The following is a 26,438-nucleotide window of genomic DNA, read 5'->3' as shown; positions in this document are numbered from 1 at the left end:
GTAAATCACACTTACTTATATGCAGTTTTGCCTACACTGCAGCTTTGTATATAACTTGATAGGCTATATTCATCAGTTATGGTCAAATCTGTGCAGCATACACAAGAAGCAATATAAAGCCTATCGGCATGCATATTCGGATAAATGTTGATAGAGTACGTAGAAGGCATGTACAGCTCAGTAAGGATATATAGCTGGAAAAGACATTCCAGTGTGCTTACACAGCAATTATTTACAACACTAGAAGGCATACATAGTGGCCAGAAACAGCTTGTTATAGTACATACAGTAACATACACGTTAACTATTAATAATACATCGAGCTGAGGACAATACATGATATGCATGTGGAGCTCACAATGTAATACATTGCAGAAATGCAAAGCTGGAGAGAATTTACACAGCAACATATTGAATGCTGCAAGAATACAGCTCAGTATTTTGTGCAGTATAAAGGATGCACAAAGCAAATGTACAGCTTAATGCAGAAAATTCAGAATAATGAAGCATGCGCAAGAAAATATATTTTTTTTTTTTTTTTTTTTTTTTTTTTTTTTTTTTTTTTTTACTTTGTCGCTGTCTCCCGCGTTTGCGAGGTAGCGCAAGGAAACAGACGAAAGAAATGGCCCAACCCCCCCCCCCATACACATGTACATACACACGTCCAGACACGCAAATATACATACCTACACAGCTTTCCATGGTTCACCCCAGACGCCCCACACGCCCTGCCCCAACCCACCGACAGCACGTCAACCCCTGTATACCACATGACTCCAATTCACTCTATTTCTTGCCCTCCTTTCACCCTCCTGCATGTTCAGGCCCCGATCACACAAAATCTTTTTCACTCCATCTTTCCACCTCCAATTTGGTCTCCCTCTTCTCCTCGTTCCCTCCACCTCCGACACATATATCCTCTTGGTCAATCTCTCCTCACTCATTCTCTCCATGTGCCCAAACCATTTCAAAACACCCTCTTCTGCTCTCTCGACCACGCTCTTTTTATTTCCACACATCTCTCTTACCCTTACGTTACTTACTCGATCAAACCACCTCACACCACACATTGTCCTCAAACATCTCATTTCCAGCACATCCATCCTCCTGCGCACATCTCTATCCATAGCCCACGCCTCGCAACCATACAGCATTGTTGGAACCACTATTCCCTCAAACATACCCATTTTTGCTTTCCGAGATAATGTTCTCGACTTCCACACATTTTTCAAGGCTCCCAAAATTTTCGCCCCCTCCCCCACCCTATGATCCACTTCCGCTTCCATGGTTCCATCCGCTGACAGATCCACTCCCAGATATCTAAAACACTTCACTTCCTCCAGTTTTTCTCCATTCAAACTCACCTCCCAATTGACTTGACCCTCACCCCTACTGTACCTAATAACCTTGCTCTTATTCACATTTACTCTCAACTTTCTTCTTCCACACACTTTACCAAACTCAGTCACCAGCTTCTGCAGTTTCTCACATGAATCAGCCACCAGCGCTGTATCATCAGCGAACAACAATTGACTCACTTCCCAAGCTCTCTCATCCCCAACAGACTTCATACTTGCCCCTCTTTCCAGGACTCTTGCATTTACCTCCTTTACAACCCCATCCATAAACAAATTAAACAACCATGGAGACATCACACACCCCTGCCGCAAACCTACATTCACTGAGAACCAATCACTTTCCTCTCTTCCTACACGTACACATGCCTTACATCCTCGATAAAAACTTTTCACTGCTTCTAACAACTTGCCTCCCACACCATATATTCTTAATACCTTCCACAGAGCATCTCTATCAACTCTATCATATGCCTTCTCCAGATCCATAAATGCTACATACAAATCCATTTGCTTTTCTAAGTATTTCTCACATACATTCTTCAAAGCAAACACCTGATCCACACATCCTCTACCACTTCTGAAACCGCACTGCTCTTCCCCAATCTGATGCTCTGTACATGCCTTCACCCTCTCAATCAATACCCTCCCATATAATTTACCAGGAATACTCAACAAACTTATACCTCTGTAATTTGAGCATTCACTCTTATCCCCTTTGCCTTTGTACAATGGCACTATGCACGCATTCCGCCAATCCTCAGGCACCTCACCATGAGTCATACATACATTAAATAACCTTACCAACCAGTCAACAATACAGTCACCCCCTTTCTTAATAAATTCCACTGCAATACCATCCAAACCTGCTGCCTTGCCGGCTTTCATCTTCCGCAAAGCTTTTACTACCTCTTCTCTGTTTATCAAATCATTTTCCCTAACCCTCTCACTTTGCACACCACCTCGACCAAAACACCCTATATCTGCCACTCTGTCATCAGACACATTCAACAAACCTTCAAAATACTCATTCCATCTCCTTCTCACATCACCGCTACTTGTTATCACCTCCCCATTTACGCCCTTCACTGAAGTTCCCATTTGCTCCCTTGTCTTACGCACCCTATTTACCTCCTTCCAGAACATCTTTTTATTCTCCCTAAAATTTACTGATAGTCTCTCACCCCAACTCTCATTTGCCCTTTTTTTCACCTCTTGCACCTTTCTCTTGACCTCCTGTCTCTTTCTTTTATACTTCTCCCACTCAATTGCATTTTTTCCCTGCAAAAATCGTCCAAATGCCTCTCTCTTCTCTTTCACTAATACTCTTACTTCTTCATCCCACCACTCACTACCCTTTCTAAACAGCCCACCTCCCACTCTTCTCATGCCACAAGCATCTTTTGCGCAATCCATCACTGATTCCCTAAATACATCCCATTCCTCCCCGACTCCCCTTACTTCCATTGTTCTCACCTTTTTCCATTCTGTACACAGTCTCTCCTGGTACTTCCCCACACAGGTCTCCTTCCCAAGCTCACTTACTCTCACCACCTTCTTCACCCCAACATTCACTCCTCTTTTCTGAAAACCCATACTAATCTTCACCTTAGCCTCCACAAGATAATGATCAGACATCCCTCCAGTTGCACCTCTCAGCACATTAACATCCAAAAGTCTCTCTTTCGCACGCCTGTCAATTAACACGTAATCCAATAACGCTCTCTGGCCATCTCTCCTACTTACATAAGTATACTTATGTATATCTCGCTTTTTAAACCAGGTATTCCCAATCATCAGTCCTTTTTCAGCACATAAATCTACAAGCTCTTCACCATTTCCATTTACAACACTGAACACCCCATGCATACCAATTATTCCCTCAACTGCCACATTACTCACCTTTGCATTCAAATCACCCATCACTATAACCCGGTCTCGAGCATCAAAACCGCTAACACACTCATTTAGCTGCTCCCAAAACACTTGCCTCTCATGATCTTTCTTCTCATGCCCAGGTGCATATGCACCAATAATCACCCACCTCTCTCCATTAACTTTCAATTTTACCCATATTAATCGAGAATTTACTTTCTTACATTCTATCACATACTCCCACAACTCCCGTTTCAGGAGTATTGCTACTCCTTCCCTTGCTCTTGTCCTCTCACTAACCCCTGACTTCACTCCCCAGACATTTCCAAACCACTCTTCCCCTTTACCCTTGAGCTTCGTTTCACTCAGAGCCAAAACATCCAGGTTCCTTTCCTCAAACATACTACCTATCTCTCCTTTTTTCACATCTTGGTTACATCCACACACATTTAGGCACCCCACTCTGAGCCTTCGAGGAGGATGATCACTCCCCGCGTGACTCCTTCTTCTGTTTCCCATTTTAGAAAGTTAATACAAGGGGGGGAGGATTTCCGGCCCCCCGCTCCCGTCCCCTCTAGTCGCTTTCTACGACACGCGAGGAATACGTGGGAAGTATTCTTTCACCCCTATCCCCAGGGATAATATATGTTGTACTTAATTGCCTCTCCAAACTTGGAGATGTGATGTCAGGAGCAAACAAACAGTGGACTCGTTTACATACAGCCAGTCTTTAACTGTCATGCTTATTAACCAAAGTAGATAGATAAATAAATGGAATGCTTCAGATCTGGGGGTGGATGTAGAAACTGATATGAGGTCTGAAGTGAGGTATAAGGTGGAAGAGGCAGGGCGAAGGCTCTGGGTGCACTAAGGAGTGTGTCATTGTCTCTTAGCAAAATGATGAAGGATGTTTGAAAGTATGGTTGTCCTTCCAGTGTTATAGGGATGTGAATCTTGTTCCTTGAATGGGAGTCTTTGGCCTTGAATGCAGAAGAAGGAAAGATGGTGGACATGTTAGAAATGAAATGCCTGAGGACTGCTGTTATGTACTGTATGTATTATTCAAAAGGTGATAAAAATATGGCACTAATATCTTTCTTTTTCACTACAAAGTGAAAAACAAGATTACACAAAGGACCTGGAAATGTACTGAAGATGTAGGAGACGTGATTACTGATAAATAACCTCACACTAATGTATAAAAGAGATTGAGTACATGCATCTTAACGCAGCATACCGACTTGCAGAATATCAACAAACTGATGAGGTATTTAACCAAAACAGAAATTTTTTGACAGCTTGATATATTTTCAGAAAGCTGCCTTGTAATTCCTGCAGTTAGAATATAGGGGAGGATATACCCATTGTATCACACCATTTATACTCACAGGCTTAAACTCTGACCTATCTCATCACTCTTTTTGTTGACTTTTGACGTGCCTCATCATCATCATCACTATCACTGATCTATGGATTATCATCATGACTATCACTTTCCTTGACCTGTCCTCCTTCCATGCCAGGTAGCCCTTGGCTATCCTATTTCCACAGAACCCCTGATCTGCTTCACTCCTTCATTGATCCTGACCTGACTCTTCACCCACCACACCATCACTATCACCATTGAATTGTGATATGCTTCACTAACGGCTGACCAATATAACCTGCATCTCCAGGATTGCCTCAGTTTTTACCCCTCACCTACCATATTACCTCTTTCATTGACATCTGCCATACCTCTGCTTCATTTCCACTCATGTTACCTAAGACCATCCTGACTAATCATTCTTAATGTATGATGCTTCAAAAATTTTTTGCAGTTATGAAAATGCATCTAACAATTATCTTTTATCAGTTTCAGAAAATGGTGGACTGTTTACAGCAGAAGATGTACTAAATGTTCTCATAGCCTTCTGTAAAGTTAGGTGAGTGTGTAGCTGTGCAGTAACTGCTTTTACAGAATAGGGAGGAAGCTCTACACATGTGGGACCTGTCTCTTTAGCTATACTATCATGACTTTTTAAGTACTTAACTGCTGTTTCATATCATAGTAAAGTAGCACAAGGAACAGACAAAAAAAATGACCTCATTAAGTTGCATCCATTCTCTCGCTGTCATGTATAATGCACCAAAACCATGGACCCAAAACCACAACCATTCCTTCAGGCTTTTCCTAGGTTTGCCCTAACTGCATCACATGCCATGGTTCAGCCCAGTGATAGCCCATTGCCCTCTGAATTACACATCACTCGGGTTCACTAATCCTTGCATGCCTCACACCCTCATGGATCTTCAGACCCTAATCACTCAAAGCATCTTTCAGCCCACTCCTCCACCTCCTCCTTGGCTTCACCCTTTTCCTTGTTCCCTCCATTTCTGACATGATTACCCTCCTAGTCATCTTTTCTTTATTCATTCTCACCATATGTCCGAACCATTCCAGCACAACCTCTTCAGCTTTCATCCATACTCATCTTAGTGCCTCACCTCTCTCTTACCTTATCATAACTAATTTGATCAGCCCTTCTCACACCAAATATTGTCTGCAAACATTTAATTTCCAACACATCCACTCTTTTTCATACCTTTGCTGATTTAGAGCCAGCGCATTGCCTCCTTACCTAAAATTTTGTGCTTTTTATATATTTTCTGAACTATAACTTGCTACATTTACCACTGTTTTTTTTACCAATTTTTTGCATCTTGCTTTGTTTTTCTTTTTGTAGTCTTCTCTATAAGCATGAGAGATTCTCCCGATAATCTTCAGGGTCTGAACCCCCTTATCCTTGCTATTTCCAGTGAGGAAGCACTGACCTTCATCTGTTTTATAATGGTGGTGCCTTACTCAATTTGGACCCATCCTTGGCAAGTCAGCAATGTGACTAGGATTGACCCACTCACAACCAGCCACTTAGAGCTCACAGTTCCCTGGGATTATGCAGTGGCAGGATGTTGCTACTACCAGACCAGCTTTTCCATCTCATGGATCAGTAGCCATTTTCTTTTTCTTTATATTTGTTATTTGGTTTATTAAGAGAGTAGTGTGCAGTATTTATTTTTGCTTTTGGGTTTAGTCTTGCCAGAACATTTTTCTTTAACCCCTCATCCTGCATGCAGGTATGCTAAGCTTCATACTTATACAACAGACTGCAGTGGAGGGAAATGTAGGTGTTGAAAATTCAGTTACCTCATATCTCTAGGGTGGTGTCTTATTAGCACTTTTTCCTGGTTTTCCTACTCTGCATTACCATCCTCTCTTTCTCAGGAAAGTTTTGCTTTGTTCTTCATGTGACCACATTTGGGTGGTGTTTGAGATCTGTGAATGATGAGCTCTGAGTGGCAGAAAGTGAGTGGATGGATGATGTCATCCTTCTGACAATTGCTGTTAGGTCGATGGTGGGCTTAAAACAAGCGATCTGCCATAATCATGAATGAGGGGCTAGCAGAGAGTGAGGAAGGACTGGGCTCCCTCACCAGAAATACTGTAAGGTAGTAAGGTTTTCACAGAGATTATCCCAGAGAATTTCTTATGCTCTGTGTGAAATTGCCTGAAAGAGAAAAGGCTTTTCAGCTTTCAGAATAATTTCTGGATGTGTCCTTTCCTTAATCTCGCTCTGCTTATTTCAAAGAACTGCCAAAAATTGACTTTGCCAATTTATGCATGCATGTAATTACCTACTGGTACTGTAAGGGTAGGGAGTTTTAAACTCATGGGGCCCCAATCTCTTGAACATTCACTGTTATCATACAACTTCTTTAATATGTGTGTGTGTGTATGTGTGTGTGTTGCATGAGTGTTATAATCTGTATACATATAAATGTGGGAGCATATCATATATCTGCATTTGAGGTCAGACCCTCATGTACAATCCAACTCACCACTCCTCAGTGCCATTACTAATATCTTTTCCTCAGTCTGTTTCTGTTCTGTTCTGTTCATTTAGGAACTCCCCTGCTAGTGTATGCCATGAGGCAGTTGAAGGGGATTCAGGGGAGCATCTGTATTCCCAGGAAGGGGAAGAAGCTACTCGATGGAGGGCCTTTCTTAACACTTTCTGCAAGAGGCTGAGGGCATGGACAGCTACCAAGGATGCCTTAACAAAGTACCGAAATGTGCTCACAGGTGGGTGTAAATGGTGCAAATGGTGGTTTAGGCTAGGTGCCCAAGGTTAGTTGTGGTGTCTGATCAAGACAAGTGTTGTAGTTGATAGTGCAAGAGGGTGACATGTGTTTAGTGTAGGCAGGCTGTGCATTTGGGTAATGATAGATAGCACAAATAGGTAGTGTAGTACTTGCATTCATGGGTGGAGATTATCATGCAGGTGAAAGATGTAGATGGGAATGCAAATGAAAGCTTAAGGTGGGTGGTAGTTGTAAGTGGTTCAAATGGTTGATGAAGATGTTTGGGAATGGTTCGTGGTGTTAGTTGTGGATGATGGTAAGAGATGATCCAAAGGAGTAATGACAGGATCACACAGGTGGATGATGGTACCACTGTGGTGGGTAGTGCAATGGCATATTGCAAATAATGATAATCTGTCTATCTGCCTACATCTCTGATGCCTGTTTTCTGTGTGAACTCCCTCAAGGAGTTGGCCATGCCATAAGTCTCCATAAGTGTTGAACTCTAGTGCTGCTTCTCAGCCTCAAGTGCCTCACCCTTATCTGGCCACTGGCAGAGGCCAGCTGTAGCACCATATTTTCAGAGACTCCTACCTAGTGGTAATAAAAGTTATGATAATTTTAATGGTGATTATAGAAGATATAATGATAATGATAATATCTTTATTACAAGATAGCTTCTCCTGGCGTAGCAAGGTAATGCCATGAATAAACAAACTGTGACTTAATTTGCACAATTCCATCCTTTAGCTTTTGAGTGTAATGTACTGAAACCAGAACCTTCCATCCATGGCTAAGCCCCACAGACTCTTTCACTGTTTACATTGACCACTTCATATGACCTGGTTCAGCTTATTCACACCACCTCACCCCACTGTATGCTTCAGTGATCCAGTTCATTCTATGGAATGTATTCCTCTCACCTTCCTGAGTATTTATTGCCCAGTACTCCAAGCCTTTGTCATCCTCATTCTTCCTCTTCCTTGGTCTTCTCCTCCCTCCTTATTCCCTCCATTTCTGACCCTCAAACTCTTGGTCAGTCTTTCTTTGCTCATCCATACATATATCTGAACCAGTTTCATATTTCACATGTTGATACCACTGAGACTTCTGGATTTTTTTTATTTCAAAATAAATGTGTTTTCCTGCTGTAACAGTAGGGAAGCACATGCAGTCTTCCTGAAACTTTTTTGTAATTGGCCGCCTCTTTACCATGATGTGTATAAGATCAAGCATTAGTACTTGAAGCATGTGCCAAAGAATTCCATGTCTTATGTTGGCTTGTTTGTAGCATAAGTAAAGCATCTATTAATTACTTGCTGTATGGAAATGAAGAAAACTAGAGGTAGTTGAATAAATTTAAACAATGGGAAAGGTAGATGCATGAAGAGAAAGGAGGACTATCTGTCTATATCTTTGATGCTCATTCACTTTGGGAACTTCCTCTAGGGAGTGGCCATGGAAAAAGAACCTCATAGTTTTAGAACTCCTGTGAAAAAGGAACATGGAAGACAAAACAATAAAGCAGAAATCAGAAGTTAGCCATGTATAGATGATGAGGACTTTGAGAACTTGTGGCAGACCAACAGTGATACTTATGTGAATTTGATGAAAGAAAATCTTAACTAAGAGAAAGGGTAAGCCCCTGATTGGTCCCTTGATAGTCTTTTCATAAGCAACAGAGGCAGACTGATACACTACATAAGACCAACCATTGATTATGATTATACGTAAGAAAGACCATCAGGTCTGCCAAATGCTCCCATCCTTGTGTTCTGAATATTTGAATTGTTACAATATTTCACTGCTTACACTGGTTCTAGATATAATGTTAGAATGATGACAGTCGTCCTCTAAACAGTGTGTGAATGCTGTTGGGACTGCATATGCTATTAATGAATAAGGTTTTTCTTCTTAAGACCTTATAGCAATGAATAGAATTTGGTGGAAAAAACTGAAATACATCAGTAATACATTCACTCACATTTTAGTTAGTTTACTCTTCTGCTCTAACTCTTTCTAATAGATAAACATTCCCCTGTTGATGGAGACCTCAGTAAACAGACTTACCTTTTTGTCCTCCCTGCACAGAACGTCTGCAGGAGAAGCAGAAGGTGGAGCGTTTACGCAGGGAGAATGCTGAGATCAGGTACCTTCTGCAGGGTATCTCTGCTGACCTGTGACCTATTATCTTGCATTACCTTCAACCCTGTATCCAAGAAGATTCTACTACATATATCTTATGAGTTGTAAGTAGGATGCTCATGGGAGAGTCATATCTTGAAAGGTATTTTGCCTACTTTTCATGTTGATTTGATGGGGAATTGTCTTTATAAATAAACTAAAAATACCCTCATTTCATCCTTGAGTTTTAACTTACCAACGGATCTCTTTATGTGTATAGTTTTGTATGATTATTACATTTTTGGTGAGAAAGAGTCTATACAGCACAAATAATTTTCCTTTTTATCAAGTGGCTAGCTAGTTTGGAAGGGGATGCTGTGATTATTATCGTTTGTGTGACCCAGGATTGAAGTCTGAAATTCTGTGCTTATGTAACATAGGTCTGAATGCTATGAATATAGTTTTCAGTGGCTTCAATTTGGGAGTTAGCCATACAATATAGCATATGATTATTAGATGGATATCATGAAAATATATTGCAATTAGATATGTAAATAGAGTTGTCGTACAAGATGCTATCTTTGATTTTGTTTAGTCTATGACATTCCTAGAATTTCATCATTAAGATAGATAGGCCATGAACATATAGTGTAAGAGACAATAAAGAAGTGCCCTACATTACTTAGTACTATGTAAATTACAGATATCCAGCACGAGGAATGATAAAGCATAAATAGAGGCCTCCATGCAACCATCTTGCACACTCTAGAATTTTATTCTTTCCATTCACTAGAGCGTAAGTGCACCTCCAGGTTTTCTTCCTTGCAAGACTGATTTTAACTTCACCTTTTCCCTTACCATTGTAATGGAAAGTTGTTTCCAAAAGTTAGGTAACTTTCTTTTCTCTTAGTTTGACATTTACGTACTCTGAACCTAACCTGTAAGTATATCCAAGTTTAATCTATTCACTGCAGTTGAGTCATATGTGACATTTATTTTATTTTTTGTTCAGTCTTGCTGGGTTATATATGGTGTGTTATTTTATGTTTACTCTGACTGGGGCATATATGCAAAAGTACGGGAATTAGCTGCTCCTACCTTGAAGCAAAATATACAACCATTAATGCATTGATTCCATTTTCATCCACTGATCAGTCTTTGTGAAGATATCAAAGGTGTCTGTATGAAATCTGCACCCTATTTTTATGCAATGATTTATGAGTTGGCATAGGAGCCTGTGCAAAATCTTTACCCTCACTTTATGTAATGATTTATGAGGCTGTGACGCTCTTACATGTAGTTTATGGTTGATAGGCAGCCAGTGACCAGGGAGGTATATTACCAGTGCTACCCACCGAGTATTGGTAGGGTTAGGGACAGCTGTTTAGTAAGCCAGCTTTTCAGTTGTTGTCAAGCTGCTCTTCTTTGACCCAGGTAGCTGTCTTGTGCTTCTTCCTCACCCACATGTGGAGTACTGGCATTCTTTCCACAGACGTACTATCTCTCCTTGTCATACATAACACTTGACAACACTTAACTGCAAGTTCATTCTTAGTAACTTCAGATTTTCCTGTGGTAAGCTCTGCATTAGCCCTGCCTTTTGGCAAAATGATCGAAGCTCCTTGTCATCCCCACTTTTTACACATATATTCTCTATGTCAACCTCTCCTTACTCATATGTCCAAACCATTTTAGCACACATTTTTCAGCTCTCATTCACAGTCTTCCTATAACCACACCTCTTTCCCTGAGCCTTTTATTAATTACTTGATCGTACCACCTCAGACTACATACTATTGTTCTCAGACATATCATTTCCAACACATCCACCCCTCCTCTCCATATCATTAGCTATAGCCCTTGCCTCATTGGAACTAGTGATGGGCAAACTAGAGTTGGGGTGAGAGAATCTGTAAATTTCAGGCAGGAAAAAAAAATGTTTTGGAAGTAGGTTGATAGTGTAAGAAAAACAAAAAAGGAAACCAATGGGAACATCGATGAAGGGGGCAAATGAGAAAGTGGTATCAGGCAGTGACAAAGTGAAGAGAAAATGGTGTGAGTAGTTTGAAGGATTGTTGAATGACAGATGTGGGTGTTTGGCCATTGGGAGATAAATGAAGTATGAAATTTATGGTAAGTGTTCTTGTGAAAAGAAAGAATGTGGTCAAGCTTTGCACAAGATGAAGTGTGGTAAGGCAGCTGGAGTGGATGGTATTCCAGTTGATTTTCTGAAGAAAGGTGGTGACTGTGTTGTTGGTCAGTTACTTAGGATTTTCAGTGTATGTATGGGTCATGGTGAGGTGCAGATTGATGGAGTGCATGTATGATACCATTGTATAAAGGGAAGGGGGGGATAAAGGTGAGTGCTCGAATTACAGAGGTAGAGTGTACCGGGGAGTATCAGGCAAGGGGTGGAACAGTGCAGTTCGATGAATGTTAGAGGATCAGGTATTTGCTTTGAAGAATGTGTGTGAGAAATGTTAACAGGGGCAGAAAGATTTGTATACGGTATTTATGGATCTAGAGAAGTCATATGATGGGGGTTGATAGAGATCCTTTGTGGAAGGTCTGACGAATAATAAGTGTGGGTGGAAAGTTATTAGAGGCAGTGAGGAGTTTCATGAAGAGAATAAGATATATGAAGAGCAGAGCAGCAGAGGGAGAGAAATAGAGGAAGAATGCGAGGGATGGTGTATACAAGGAAGGCATGGAAGGACAGGGATAAGGGGAGAATATTTTACCTTGACCACTCCCTTGATGGGAGTGCCCGGGACAATGGGCATCAAAGATATGGATACATAGATAATGTAGCATATATGGTATTTGGAAGAGAGGAGGATGAGTGATTCTAGGTCTGCAGCATAAGTGTGTGATGTCACCATGGCTGTTTGATTCGTTTATGGTCAGAGAGGAGCAGGTATACAGTCTGTTGGAGGTGGAGGGCTTAGGACGCCAGTCAGTTGTTGCTTGCTGGTAGCAGATTCGAATGAGAAACTGCGGAAGTTGGTGTCTTAGCTTAGGAGTTTGGGAGGGTGTGTGAAAGTGAGTTAAGAATACATGTGAATAAAAGCAAGGTTATTGAATTTAGCAGTGTAAAGTTAAGGATACTTTGGAGAGTGACTTAGAAAACCTGGATGAAGTGGTGTTCTGGATACCTGGTAGTAGACATGGTAGCAAATGGAGCCATAGAAGCTTAAGTTGAGTCATAGGGTGGTAAGGGGGCAAATGACCTGAAAGCACTGAGAAATGTGCTGTAAGAGAGGTCACTATTGGGAGAGCAAAGATGGGGAATGTTGAAGGTATGGTAGTCCTGATGGTGTTTTATGGATGCACAGTATGGGCTGTAGATGAGCATGTATGTATGTATGGAGGAGGGTGAATGTGTTGGAAATTAAATTCTTAAGGACAATATGTGGTGTGATGAGGGTTGATGTAAAGTAATAAGTGTAAGAGTAAGAGAGAAGTTTATAGCAGTAAGTGTGGTTGAGGCAGCTGAAGAGCACGTGCTGAAATGGTTTGATTGTATGGAGAAATGAGTGAGGTCTGGCTCGACAAAGAAGGTGTATGTTTCAGTATGGAGAAATGGGAGAGCAAGTAGGAGGAAGGATGGACTGAAAAAGGTTATGAGTGATCAGGTCCTAAACAAGCAGAGCAGGGGGGTGGATGGTGTGTATGATAACAGTAAGTTGGAGGGATGGGATGTGGGGGGAGGAATCTTCAGGTGATCCAAGTCATTTATGTAATGAAACAAACAAAACAGTTTATTATGTCTGGATAGTTGGAGGTGTGAACTTATAGCCACAGTCGATCATTAATCTGGTTGTCCGTAACATGGACAAAAAGTTTTGTTTCTGAGAAATTGATATGCTGTTGCTGCTAGAAACTGACACATCAGTTGTTATGCTGTAAGATGAAATTGTTTACATTTACTTTTGTACAATTTAATACACAAGTTATATAAAGAGTTTTGATTTCCCTGTGGAACAAATAAACAGTTGTATCCCCCCCCCCAAAGTAAGTTCTTAATTGATTGTGTTTATTTTTGAAAGTATATGTTTTAATGTCACCGAGGATAGAACATAAAGTATAATTGCATATACTTATTACGAACGTTGTCTTCATAATACTTTCAAGGTAAAGTAGAAATATGATTTGACTAGATACAAATGTAGTTAGTCCATTGTTTGGTGTGCTGTGTAGTGTGCTCTGGTGGGTTGTGGACATCCTGTGTAGTGTGCTCTGGTGGGTTAGGGATGTCCTGAGTAGTGTGCTGTGGTGGATTCTGGTTATCCCATATAGTGTTCTGTGGTGGGTTGTGGACATCCCGTGTAGTGTGCTCTGATGGGTTGTGGACTTCCTGTGTAGTGTACTCCGGTGGGTTGTGGACATCCTGTGTAGAGTGCTCTGGTGGGTTAGGGACGTCCTGTGTAGTGTGCCCTGGTGGGTTCTGGATGTCCTGTGTAGCGTGCTCTGGTGGGTTAGGGACGTCCTGTGCAGTGTGCTCTGGTGGGTTCTGGTTATCCCGTATAGTGTTCTCTGGTGGGTTGTGGACGTCCCATGTAGTTTGCTCTGGTGGGTTGTGGACGTCCCGTGTAGTGAGCTCTGATGGGTTGTGGACTTCCTGTATAGTGTGCTCCGATGGGTTGTGGACATCCAGTGTAGTGTGCTCTGGTTGGTTATGGACGTTTTGTGTCGTGTGCTCAGGTGGGTTGTGGACGTCCTGTGTAGTGTGCTATGGTGGGTTGTGAACATCCTGAGTAGTGTGCTCTGATGGGTTGTGGACGTCCCATGTGGTGTGCTTTGGTGGGCTGTGGGCATCCCGTGTAGAGAGCTCTGGTGGGTTGTGAACGTTCTGTATAGTGTGCTCTGGTGGGTTGTGAACGTCCTGTGTAATGTGCTCTGGTGAGTTGTGGATGTCCCGTGTAGTGTGCTCTGGTTTGTTGTGGACATCCTGTGTAGTGTGCTTTAGCAGGTTGTGGACGTCCTGTGTAGTGTGCTCTTAGGGTTGTGGACATCCCGTGTAGTGAGCTCTGATGGGTTGTGGACATCCCATGTAGTGAGCTCTGATGGGTTGTGGATGTCCCATGTGATGTGCTTTGGTGGACTGTGGGCATCCCGTGTAGTTAGTTCTGATGGGTTGTGGACGTCCCTTGAAGTGTGCTCTGGTGGGTTGTGAATGTCCTGTATAGTGTGCTCTGGTGGGCTGTGGGTGTAGTGTGCTCTGGTTTGTTGTGGACGTCCTGTGTAGTGTACTCTGGTGGGTTGTGGACATCCTGTGTAGTGTGCCTTGGTGGGTTGTGGATGTCCTGTGTAGCGTGCTCTGGTGGGTTGTGGATGTCCTGTGTAGTGTGCTCTGGTGGAGTATGGACGTCCTGTGTGGTGTGCTCTGGTGGGTTGTACACGTCCCGTGTAGCGTTCTCTGGTGGGTTGTGGATGTCCTGTGTAGTATGCACTGGTGGGTTATGGACGTCCTGTGTAGTGTGCTCTGGTGGGTTGTGGATGCCCCGTGTAGTGTGCTTTGGTGGGTTGTGAACATCTTGTGTAGTGTGCTTTGATGGGTTGTGGACATCCCGTGTGGTGTGCTTTGGTGCGCTGTTGATGTCCCGTGTAGAGAGCTCTGGTGGGTTGTGGATATCCTGTGTAGTGTGCTCTGGTGGGTTGTGAATGTCCTGTATAGTGTGCTCTGGTGAGTTGTGGACGTCCTGTGTAGTGTTTCTTGGTGGGTTGTGGACATCCTGTGTAGAGTATTCTGATGCGTTGTGGAGTGTGGAGTGTGCTTTGGTGGGTTGTGGATGTCCCATGTAGTGTGTGCCTGTTGGGTTGTGGACGTCCCGTGTAGTGTGCCCTGGTGGGTCATGCAAGTCCCGTGTAGTGTGCTCTGATGTGCTGTGGACATCCTGTGTAGTGAGCTGTGGTGGATTGTGGACATCCCATGCAGTGTGCTCTAGTAGGTTGTGGATGTCCTGTGTAGTGTGCTCTGGTGGGTTATACACGTCCCGTGTAGTGTGCTCTGGTGGGTTGTGGATAACCTGTTTAGTGTGCTCTTGTGGGTTTTGGACGCCATGTGTAGTGTGCTTTGGTATGTTGTGGACGTCCCATGTAGTTTGCTCTGGTGGGTCGTGGACGTCCTGTGTAGTGTGCTTTGGTGGGTAATGGACGTCCAGTGTAGTGTGCTCTGGTGGGTCGTGGCCGTCCTGTGTAGTGTACTCTGGTGGGTTGTGGACGTCCTGTGTAGTGTGCTCTGGTGGGTCGTGGCCGTCCTGTGTAGTGTGCTCTGGTGGGTTGTGGGTGTCCTGTGTAGTGTGCTCTGGTGGGTCGTGGCTGTCCTGTGTAGTGTGCTCTGGTGGGTTGTGGACGTCTTGTGTAGTGTGCTCTGGTGGGTCGTGGCCGTCCCGTGTAGTGTGCTCTGGTGGGTTGTGGACGTTTTGTGTAGTGTGCTGTGGTGGGTTGTGGACGTCCTGTGTAGTGTGCTCTGGTGGGTCGTGGCCGTCCTGTGTAGTGTGCTCTGGTGGGTTGTGGACGTCCTGTGTAGTGTGCTCTGGTGGGTCGTGGCCGTCCTGTGTAGTGTGCTCTGGTGGGTTGTGGACGTCTTGTGTAGTGTGCTCTGGTGGGTTGTGAACGTCCTGTGTAGTGTGCTCTGGTGGGTTGTGGACGTCCTGTGTAGTGTGCTCTGGTGGGTTGTGGACGTCCTGTGTAGTGTGCTCTGGTGGGTTGTGGACGTCTTGTGTAGTGTGCTCTGGTGGGTTGTGAACGTCCTGTGTAGTGCGCTCTGGTGGGTTGTGGACGTCTTGTGTAGTGTGCTCTGGTGGGTTGTGGACGTCCTGTGTAGTGTGCTCTGGTGGGTTGTGGACGTCTTGTGTAGTGTGCTCTGGTGGGTTGTGAACGTCCTGTGTAGTGCGCTCTGGTGGGTTGTGGACTGTCTGTGTAGTGTGCTCTGGTGGGTTGTGAACGTCCTGTGTAGTGTGCTCTGGTGGGTTGTGGACGTCTTGTGTAGTGTGCTCTGGTTGTGGACGTCCTGTGTAGTGTGCTCTGGTGGGTTGTGAACGTCCTGTGTGGTATGCCCTGATGGGTTTTGGACTTCCCGTGTAGTGGGCTGAGGGCGTCCTTTATAGTGAGCTCTGGTGGGTTGTGGATGTCTTGTGTAGTGTGCTCTGGTGGGTTGTGAACGTCATGTATAGTGCGCTCTGGTCGGTTGTGGATGTCCCGTGTAGTGTGCTCTGGTTGTGGACGTCCTGTGTAGTGTGCTCTGGTGGGTTGTGAACATCCTGTGTAGTGTGCTCTGGTGGGTTGTGACGTCCCATGTAGTGTGCTTTGGTGATTTGTGGATGTCCCGTGTAATGTGTGCCGTTGGATTGTGGACGTCCTGTGTAGTGTGCTGTGGTGGGTTGTAGACGTCCTGTTTAGTGTGCTTTGGTGGGTTGTGGGTGTCCCATGTAGTGTGCTGTGGTGGGTTTTGCAAGTCCCGTGTAGTTTGCTCTGGTTGGTTGTGGAAGTTCTGTGTAGTGTGCTATGGTGGATTGTGGACGTCCTGTTTAGGGTGCTCTGGTAGGTTGTGGACATCCCGTGTAGTGTGCTCTGGTGGGTTGTGAACGTCTTGTATAGTGTGCTATGGTGGGTTGTGGACGTTCCTTGTAGTGGGCTTAAGTGGGTTGTGGACATTGCGTGTATAGTGCTCTGGTGGGTTGTGTACGTCCTGTATAGTGTGCTCTGGTGGGTTGTGGCTGTTACGTGTAGTGTGCTCAGGTGGGTTGTGGACGTCCTGTGTAGTGTGCTCTGATGGGTTGTGGACGTCCTGTATTGTGTGCTCTGGTGAGATGTGGATATCCCGTATAGTGTGCTCTGGTTTGTTCTGGACGTTCTGTGTAGTGTGCTCTGGTGGTTTGTAGACGTCCTGTCTAGTGTGCTCTGGTTGGATGTGGAAATCCCGTATAGTGTGCTCTGGTGGGTTGTGGATGTCCCGTGTAGTGTACTCTGGTGGGTTGTGTACGTCCTGTGTAGTGAAATCTGGTGAGTTGTGTACGTCCTGTGTAGTGTGCTCTGGTGGGTTGTGGACGTCCTGTGGAGTGAGCTCTGGTGGGTTGTGGACGTCCTGTGCAGTGAGCTCTGGTTGGTTGTGTACGTCCTGTGTAGTGAGCTCTTGTGGGTTGTGGACGTCTTGTGCAGTGTTCGCTGCTCTGGTTTGTTGTGACGTCCTGTGCAGTGTGCTATGGTGGGTTGTGTACGTCCTGTGTAGTGTGCTCTGGTGGGTTGTGGGTGTCCTATGTAGTGTGCTCTGGTGGGTTGTGTACGTCCTGTGCAGTGTGCTCTGGTGGGTTGTGGATGTCCTATGCAATGTGCTCTGGTGGGTTGTGTACGTCCTGTGCAGTGTGCTCTGGTGGGTTGTGGATGTCCTATGCAGTGTGCTCTGGTGGGTCGTGGACGTCCTGTGCAGTGTGCTATGGTGGGTTGTGTACATCCTGTGTAGTGTGCTCTGGTGGGTTGTGGACGTCCTGTGTAGTGTGCTCTGGTGGGTTGTGGACGTCCTATGTAGTGTGCTCTGGTGGGTTGTGTACGTCCTGTGTAGTGTGCTCTGGTGGGTTGTGGATGTCCTATGCAATGTGCTCTGGTGGGTTGTGGATGTCCTATGCAATGTGCTCTGATGGGTTGTGGACGTCCTGTGCAGTGTGCTCTGGTGGGTTGTGTACATCCTGTGTAGTGTGCTCTGGTGGGTTGTGGACGTCCAGCGTAGTGTGCTCTGGTGGGTTGTGGACGTCCTATGTAGTGTGCTCTGGTGGGTTGTGTACGTCCTGTGTAGTGTGATCTGGTGGGTTGTGGACATCCCTTGTAGTGTGCTCTGGTGGGTTGTGGATGTCCTATGCAATGTGCTCTGGTGGGTTGTGGATGTCCTATGCAATGTGCTCTGGTGGGTTGTGGATGTCCTATGCAATGTGCTCTGATGGGTTGTGGACGTCCTGTGTAGTGTGCTCTGGTGGGTTGTGGATGTCCTGTGTAGTGTGCTCTGGTGGGTTGTGGACGTCCTATGTAGTGTGCTCTGGTGGGTTGTGTACGTCCTGTGTAGTGTGCTCTGGTGGGTTGTGGATGTCCTGTGTAGTGTGCTCTGGTGGGTTGTGGACGTCCTATGCAATGTGCTCTGGTGGGTTGTGGACGTCCTGTGTAGTGTGCTCTGGTGGGTTGTGGATGTCCTGTGAAGTGTGCTCTGGTGGGTTGTGGACGTCCTGTGCAGTGTGCTCTGGTGGGTTGTGGACGTCCTGTGTAGTGTGCTCTGGTGGGTTGTGGATGTCCTGTGTAGTGTGATCTGGTGGGTTGTGTACGTCCTGTGCAGTGTGCTCTGGTGGGTTGTGGATGTCCTATGCAATGTGCTCTGGTGGGTTGTGGACGTCCTGTGTAGTGTGCTCTGGTGGGTTGTGGATGTCCTGTGTAGTGTGATCTGGTGGGTTGTGTACGTCCTGTGCAGTGTGCTCTGGTGGGTTGTGGATGTCCTATGCAGTGTGCTCTGGTGGGTTGTGGACGTCCTGTGTAGTGTGCTGTGGTGGGTTGTGGATGTCCTGTGTAGTGTGCTCTGGTGGGTTGTGGACGTCCTATGTGGTGTGCTCTGGTGGGTTGTGTACGTCCTGTGTAGTGTGATCTGGTGGGTTGTGGACGTCCTGTGTAGTGTGTTCTGGTGGGTTGTGTACGTCCTGTGTAGTGTGCTCCGGTGGGCTGTGGACGTCCTGTGTAGTGTGCTCTGGTGGGTTGTGGACTTCCTGTGTAGTGTGCTCTGGTGGGTTGAGGACGTCCTGTGTAGTGTGCTCTGGTGGGTTTTGGACGTCCTGTGTAGTGTGCTCTGGTGGGTTGTGGACTTCTTGTGTAGAGTGCTCTGGTGGGTTGTGGCCGTCCTGTGTAGTGTGCTTTAGTGGGTTGTGGACGTCCTGTGTAGTGTGCTCTGGTGGGTCGTGGACGTCCTGTGTAGTGTGCTCTGGTGGGTTGTGGACATCCGTTGTAGTGTGCTCTGGTGGCTTGTGGACGTCCTGTGTAGTGTGTTCTGGTGGGTTGTGGACGTCCTGTGTAGTGTGTTCTGGTGGGTTTTGGACGCCCCATGCAGTGTGTTCTGGTGGGTTGTGGAGGTCCTGTTTATTATGCTCTGGTGGGTTGTCGACATCCAGTGTATTTTGCTCTGTTGGGTTATGGACGTCCCATGTAGTGTGCTTTGGTGGGTTGTGGACGTCGTGTAGAGTGCCGGGTTGGGTTGTGGACGTACCGTGTAGTGTGCTCTCGTGGGTTGTGGACGTCCCGTGTAGTGTGCTTTGGTGGGATGTGGACGTCCTGTGTAGTGTGCTCTTATTGGTTATAGACGTCTTATGTAGTGGGTCATAGGCGTCCCTATAGTGTGCTCTGGTGGGTTGTGGACTTCCCGTGCAGCGTGCTCTGGTGGGTTATGTTCGTCCTGTGTAGTGTGCTCTGGTGGGTTGTGGATGTCCCGTGTAGTGTTTTCTGTTTGGTTGTGGGGGTTCCGTCTAGTGTGCAGGGATGAGTTATGATCGTCCCATGAAGTGTGAATGGGTGGGTTGTGGTTGTCCCTTGTAGTGTGCTCTCGTGGGTTGTGATTTTCCCGTGTAGTGTGCTCTCGTGGTTTATGGGCGACCCGTGTAGTGTACTCTGGTGGGTCGCGGACGTCCTGTGTAGTGTGCTCTGGTGGCTTGTGGACGTCCCGTGTAATGTGCTCTGGTTGTGGATGTCCCATCTAGTGTGCCCTGGTGGGTTGTGGACATCCCGTGTTATGTTTTTGTGGGATGAGGGCGTCCCGTGAATCTGATCTGGTGGGTTAGGAGTGTCCCGTGTAGTGTGTTCTGGTGGGTTGTGTGCGTCCCGTGTAGTGTGCTCTGGTATGTTGTGGACGTCCTGTGCATTGTTTTCTGATGGGTTGTGGAGGCCCCATGCAGTGAACTCTGGTGGGTTGTGGAGGTCCCATGTAATTGGTCGTGGGCGTCCTATGTAGTGTGGGTTGTGGTTGTCCCCTGTAGTGTGCTGTGGTGGGTTGTCGTTGTGTGTAGTGTGCTCTGGTGGGTTGTGTACGTCTCGTGTAGTGTGCTCTGGTGGGTTGTGGACGTCTCGTGCAGTGTGCTCTGGTGGGTTGTGGACGTCCCGTGCAGTGTGCTCTGGTGGTTTGTGGACCTCCTGTATAGTGTGCTCTTGGTTGTGGACGCCTTGTGTAGTGGGTTATGGACGTCCTTGTGTGCTCTGGTGGGTTGTGGACTTCTCGTGTAGTGTGCTTTCGTGGATTGTGGACGTCCTGTGTAGTGTGCTCTGGTGGGTTATGTACCTGTGTAGTGTGCTCTGGTGGGTTATGTACCTGTGTAGTGTGCTCTGGTGGGTTATGTACCTGTGTCGTGTGCTCTGGTGGGTTATGTACCTGTGTAGTGTGCTCCGGCGGGTTTTGGATGTCCCGTGTAGTGTTTAGGAGAGGGTTGTATGCGTCCTGTGAAGCGTACGGGAGTGGGTTGTGGTCGTCCCTTGTAGTGTGCTCTGGTGGGTTGTGACCCTCCCATGTAGTGTGCTCTCGTGGGTTATGTACATCCTGTGTAGTGTGCTCTGGTGGGTTGTGGTCGTCCCTTGTAGTGTGCTCTCGTGGGTTGTGACCCTCCGATGTAGTGTGCTCTGGTGGGTTATGTACGTCCTGTGTAGTGTGCTCTGGTGGGTTGTGGATGTCCTGTGTAGTGTGCTCTGGTGGGTTGTGGACGTCCCGTGTAATGTGCCTTGGATGTGGACGTCCCATGTATGTGCCCTGGTGGGTTTGGACATCCCGTGTTATGTGTTTTTGGGGGTTGTGGGCGTCCCGTGTAGTGTGCTCTGGTGGGTTGTGTGCATCTCATGTAGTGTGCTCTGGTTTGTTGTGGACGTCCTGTGCAGTGTTTTATGGGTTGTGGAGATCCCGTGTAGTGTGCTCTAGTGGGTTGTGGGCGTCCTATGAAGTGTGCACTGGTGGGTTGTAGTCGTCCCTTGTAAAGTGCTCTGGTGGGCTGTCATTCCGTGTAGTGTGCTCTGGTGGGTTGTGGACGTCCCGTGGTGTCCTCTGGTGGGTTGTGGACGTCTGGAGTAGTGTGCTCTGGTGAGTTGTGGACGTCCGGAGTAGTGTGCTCTGGTGGGTTGTGGGTGTCCCGTATAGTGTGCTCTGGTGGGTTGTGGGTGTCCCGTATAGTGTGCTCTGGTGAGTTGTGGCCATCCTGTGTAGTGTGCTTTGGTGGGTTGTGGTCGTCCCTTGTAGTCTGTTCTGGCGGGTTGCGGTCGTCCCGTATAGTGTGCTCTGGTGGGTTGTGAGTGTCCCATGTAGTGCTCTGGAGAGTTGTGGACGTCCCTTGAAGTGTGCTCTGGTGGGTTTTACAAGTCCAGTGTAGTGTTCTTTAGTAGGTTATGGTCGTTCCGTGTAGTGTGCAGGGATGGGTTGAGGGCGTCCCATGTAGTGTGCTCTTGTGGTTTGTGGGCGTCCATTGCAGTGTGCTTGGGATGTGGACGTCCCGTGCAGTATGCTCTGGTGGGTTGTGGACATCCCGTGTAGTATGCTCTGGTGGGTTGTGGACGTCCCGTGCAGTGTGCTCTAGTGGGTTGTGGGCGTCCTATGTAGTGGGCTGTGGTGGGTTGTGATCGTCCTGTGAAGTGTGTGCCGCTGGGTTGTGGACGTTCCGTGTTAGTGCGCACTGGATGGGTTGTGGTTATCCCATGGAATGCTCTTGGTAGGTTGTGGTTGTCACAGTGTAGTGTGCACTGGTGGGTTGTGGTCATCCCGTGAATGCTCTGGTAGGTTGTGGTAGTCCCGTGTAGTGTGCACTGGTGGGATTGTGGTCATCCCGTGATATGCTCTGTAGGTTGTGGTTAGTCCCAGTGTAGTGTGCATGGTGGGTTGTGTCATCCCCGTGATGCTCTGGTAGGTTGTGGTAGTCCCAGGGGTAGGTGCACTGGTGGGTTGTGGCTTATCCCATGATTGCTCTGGAGTTTGTGTAGCCCAGTGTAGTGTGCACTGGTGGGTTGTGGTCATCCCGTTGATGCTCTGGGAGGTTGTGGTAGTCCCAGTGTAGTGTGCATGGTGGGTTGTGGTCATCCGTGTGCTCTGGTAGGTTGTGGTTAGTCCAGTGTAGTGTGCACTGGGGGTTGTGGTTATCCCCGTGATATGCTCTGGTAGGTTGTGGTAGTCCAGTGTAGTGTGCACTGGTGGGTTGTGGTCATCCGTGAATGCTCTGGTAGTTGTGGTCGTCCCGTGTAGTGTGCACTGTGGGTTGTGGCTCATCCAGTGATGCTCTGGTAGGTTGTGGTCGTCCGTGTATGTGCACTGGTGGGTTGTGGTCATCCCGTGATATGCTCTGGTAGGTTGTGGTCGTCCGTGTAGTGTGCACTGGTGGGTTGTGGTCATCCCGTGATATGCTCTGGTAGGTTGTGGTCGTCCCGTGTAGTGTGCACTGGTGGGTTGTGGTCATCCCGTGATATGCTGTGGTAGGTTGTGGTCGTCCCGTGTAGTGTGCACTGGTGGGTTGTGGTACCCGTGATTGCCTGTAGGTTGTGTCCCCGTGTAGTGTGCACTGGTGGGTTGTGGTCTCCCTGTATGCAGTGTGGTCCCTGATTGCTCTGTGGTTGTGGTCGTCCCGTGTATGTGTCATGTGGGTTGTGGTCATCCGTGATGCTCTGGTAGGTTGTGGTCGTCCCGTGTAGTGTGCACTGGTGGGTTGTGGTCATCCCATGATGCTCTGGTAGGTTGTGGTCGTCCCGTGTAGTGTGCACTGGTGGGTTGTGGTCATCCCGTGATGCTCTGGTAGGTTGTGGTCGTCCCGTGTAGTGTGCACTGGTGGGTTGTGGTTATCCCATGGAATGCTCTGGTAGGTTGTGGTAGTCCCAGTGTAGTGTGCACTGGTGGGTTGTGGTCATCCCATGATCTGGTAGGTTATGGTCATCCCGTGTAGTGTGCACTGGTGGGTTGATGGTCATCCCATGATATGCTCTGGTAGGTTGTGGTCGTCCCGTGTAGTGTGCACTGGTGGGTTGTGGTTATCCCATGGAATGCTCTGGTAGGTTGTGGTAGTCCCAGTGTAGTGTGCACTGGTGGGTTGTGGTCATCCCGTGATGCTCTGGTAGGTTGTGGTAGTCCCAGTGTAGTGTGCACTGGTGGGTTGTGGTTATCCCATGGAATGCTCTGGTAGGTTGTGGTAGTCCCAGTGTAGTGTGCACTGGTGGGTTGTGGTCATCCCGTGATGCTCTGGTAGGTTGTGGTAGTCCCAGTGTAGTGTGCACTGGTGGGTTGTGGTCATCCCGTGATATGCTGTGGTAGGTTGTGGTAGTCCCAGTGTAGTGTGCACTGGTGGGTTGTAGTCATCCCGTGATATGCTGTGGTAGGTTGTGGTCGTCCCGTGTAGTGTGCACTGGTGGGTTGTAGTCATCCCGTGACATGCTCTGGTAGGTTGTGGTCGTCCCATGTAGTGTGCATTGGTGGGTTGTAGTCATCCCGTGATATGCTCTGGAAGGTTGTGGTCGTCCCGTGTAGTGTGCACTGGTGGGTTGTGGTCCCCCCCCCGTGTAGTGTGTTCTGATGGGGTTGTGAACGTCCGGCGCAGTTCATCTCCAGTGAGTTGTGGGCATCCCGCTTAGTATCCTCGGTCCTGTGGGTGTCCCGTGTACTGTACTGACATGGGTTCTTACAACATGCCGTATGCTATGGTGAGGTTGTGGGTGAGGTGAGGGGGGGGTTGGTTTATCACGCCGTGTTCGCTGGTGGGTAGTGGTCGCTCACCGCCTGGTCATGTATAGTGGCAGGTTGCGGGTCGGGTGGTGGCGTGCGTCAGGTGTGGTGTTCGCTGGCGTGATAACAGCGGCCGGTCGCTGGCGGGTGGTCGCCGCCGCTCGGGTTGGACTGCGACCAAGCAGACGACGCTGATCACTCCTCTGGTACGGGGGTGGAGGTAAAGCCTAATGCTATATATCCCTTGAGATCTCTTTAGATATTCGTGTAGTCGCCAATCACCCCAAGGCGAGTCTGACAGTCACAGATACATCCCTTGGGTCAGTCTCTGGTCGTTGATAAGGTCGATCTGTGCCTTGGTAATAGCCTCTTGGCACGACGTTATGATTAAATGTTATATTTGCTCATGATGCCGTTGGCATGGCTCGCTGGGGCATGACTTGTGGAATCAGCTGCTGTGGCTGTCAAACTCCTGTCAAACTAGGGAGGTTGGGCATCTGCTCTCCTGTGATGTGGATGATTATGGTTGTTATAACCGTTGTGAGGATCACTTGTCATATACGTGTGTGCGCGTGTGATTAATAAGGCCATATGTCATATTGCAGACGTGTATTTCGTCATGTGTACAGGACTGAATGACAGATATTTATTGTTTTTTATATTCTTTCATTAGATATTAGTGAGAAATTTATGGTAATGAAACACATCTGACCTAACTTGATTGTATTTAATTTCAGTGAAGGAGAGTGGTTTACATGATGCGATATTGACTTCACTTTTGTGTTGCATTATATTATCTTCCACACCTTGCTAATATTTTTTTCCTATTTCTATTTATATTGTATCTGATCATACATATATTTATCTTCCATGGCCTTTTTTTTTCTTTACTGTATTATACACTGACCAAATATGTTTTCTTTCTGTTCTTGTCATTTTATTATAACTTTTTTTATATACTTTACATCAGTCACAGACAGGCGTCCACATCAAGGCTGAGTCATAATTGAAATATAAAGAGGTTAATGAAAGTGAGAAACAAGAGATAATGAAAAGGATTTTATGATTTTGGTAGAAGTGAAAAAATGTCTTTACGTATCTATATCTACAATAATTTTCATTTGTATATTATACCAGGCCATACCTATCTTTATCTTCCATGTCTTTCCTTATTAGACCAAACCATACCTGTTTTTATTCATATCTTTATTTACTGTAGTGTATTACACTGTTCCCATCTATATCTTCCATATTACACCAAATCGTACCTATCCTTTCCTTCCATGTCTCTGTTTACTTTATTATTCCAGACCATACCTATCTTTTTCAGCGAAATTTTTTTATTATGCCAGATCATATGAAAGACCTTCCATGTCTTTCCTTATTATAACAGACTATGTCTGTCTTTATCTACCATATCTTTCCTCACTATATTATACTAGACCGTAACTGTCTTTATCATCCATGTCTTTCGTTACTATATTACACCATAGTATACCTATCGCTTATCTTTCATACTTTCCTTACCATATTATACCAGACCATACCTATCTTCATCTACCATATCTTTTCTTACTGTATCATACCAGACCATATGTATCTCCAATAGTTTGTTTTACTGTATTATACCAGATCATACCTATGTTTATGTACCATATAAACCTCTTAGGTAGAGGAGAAAATATTCTTTCTTTGTATTCCCTATGTGTTGTTAGAGGCAACTAAAAGGGGTGGGAGTAGTGGGTTGGAAACCCTCCCCTTCTTGTATTTCAATATCTGAAGGAGGAAACGGAAGAAGGAGTAAAGTGAGGAGTGCTCATCCTCTTCGAAGGTTTAGATTGGGGTGTCTGAATGTGTGGATGTAACCAAGATGAAAAGAAAGTAGAGATAGGTAGTATGTTTGAGGAAAGGAACCTGGATGTTTTGGCTCTGAGTGAAACTAAGCTCAAGGGTAAAGAGGGAGAATGGTTTGGGAACATCATGGGAGTAAAGTCAGGGGTTGGTGAGAGGACAAGAGCCAAGCAAGGGGTAGCACTACTGAAGCAGGAGTTGTGGGAGTGTGTGATAGAGTGCATGGAAGTAAATTTGAGGTTAATGTGGGTAAAACTGAAAGTGAATGGCAGGAGATGGGTGATTATTGATGTTTATGCACTTGGTCATGAGAAGAAAAATCATAAGAGGCATGTGTTTGGGGAGCAGCTGAGTGAGTATGTCGGCTGTTTTGGTGCACAAGACTGGGTAATAGTGAAGGGTGATTTTAATGC

At 46.2% G+C, this 26,438-nt stretch overlaps 2 protein-coding genes across 4 annotated transcripts in view; both read left to right on the top strand.

The window, feature by feature from the left end:
- LOC139745719 (dynein regulatory complex protein 1-like) overlaps nt 1-10,170 on the top strand; it is a 94,328-nt gene extending 84,158 nt beyond the window's left edge. Inside the window, exons 10-12 of one of the 3 annotated variants that reach the window (XM_071656178.1) lie at nt 5,086-5,155; nt 7,175-7,353; nt 9,444-10,170. In XM_071656178.1, the coding sequence (XP_071512279.1) occupies nt 5,086-5,155; nt 7,175-7,353; nt 9,444-9,535 (341 nt within the window). In that variant the 3' untranslated portion in view covers nt 9,536-10,170. The remainder of the gene's footprint in view (nt 1-5,085; nt 5,156-7,174; nt 7,354-9,443) is intronic. The other 2 variants (XM_071656176.1, XM_071656177.1) reach the window with 2 other exon arrangements.
- A 14,073-nt stretch (nt 10,171-24,243) lies between these two features.
- LOC139745720 (CUE domain-containing protein 1) overlaps nt 24,244-26,438 on the top strand; it is a 224,691-nt gene continuing 222,496 nt past the window's right edge. The window contains 1 exon segment of the mRNA XM_071656179.1: nt 24,244-24,394. The gene's annotated coding sequence lies outside the window, so the exon portion shown is untranslated.

This window comes from Panulirus ornatus, chromosome 62 (genome assembly GCF_036320965.1).
Source record: "Panulirus ornatus isolate Po-2019 chromosome 62, ASM3632096v1, whole genome shotgun sequence".
In the NCBI taxonomy this organism is placed as follows: Eukaryota; Metazoa; Arthropoda; class Malacostraca; order Decapoda; family Palinuridae; genus Panulirus; species Panulirus ornatus.
The sequence above is the reverse complement of the archived record's forward strand: the minus strand, read 5'-3'. Positions and strand labels throughout refer to the sequence as shown.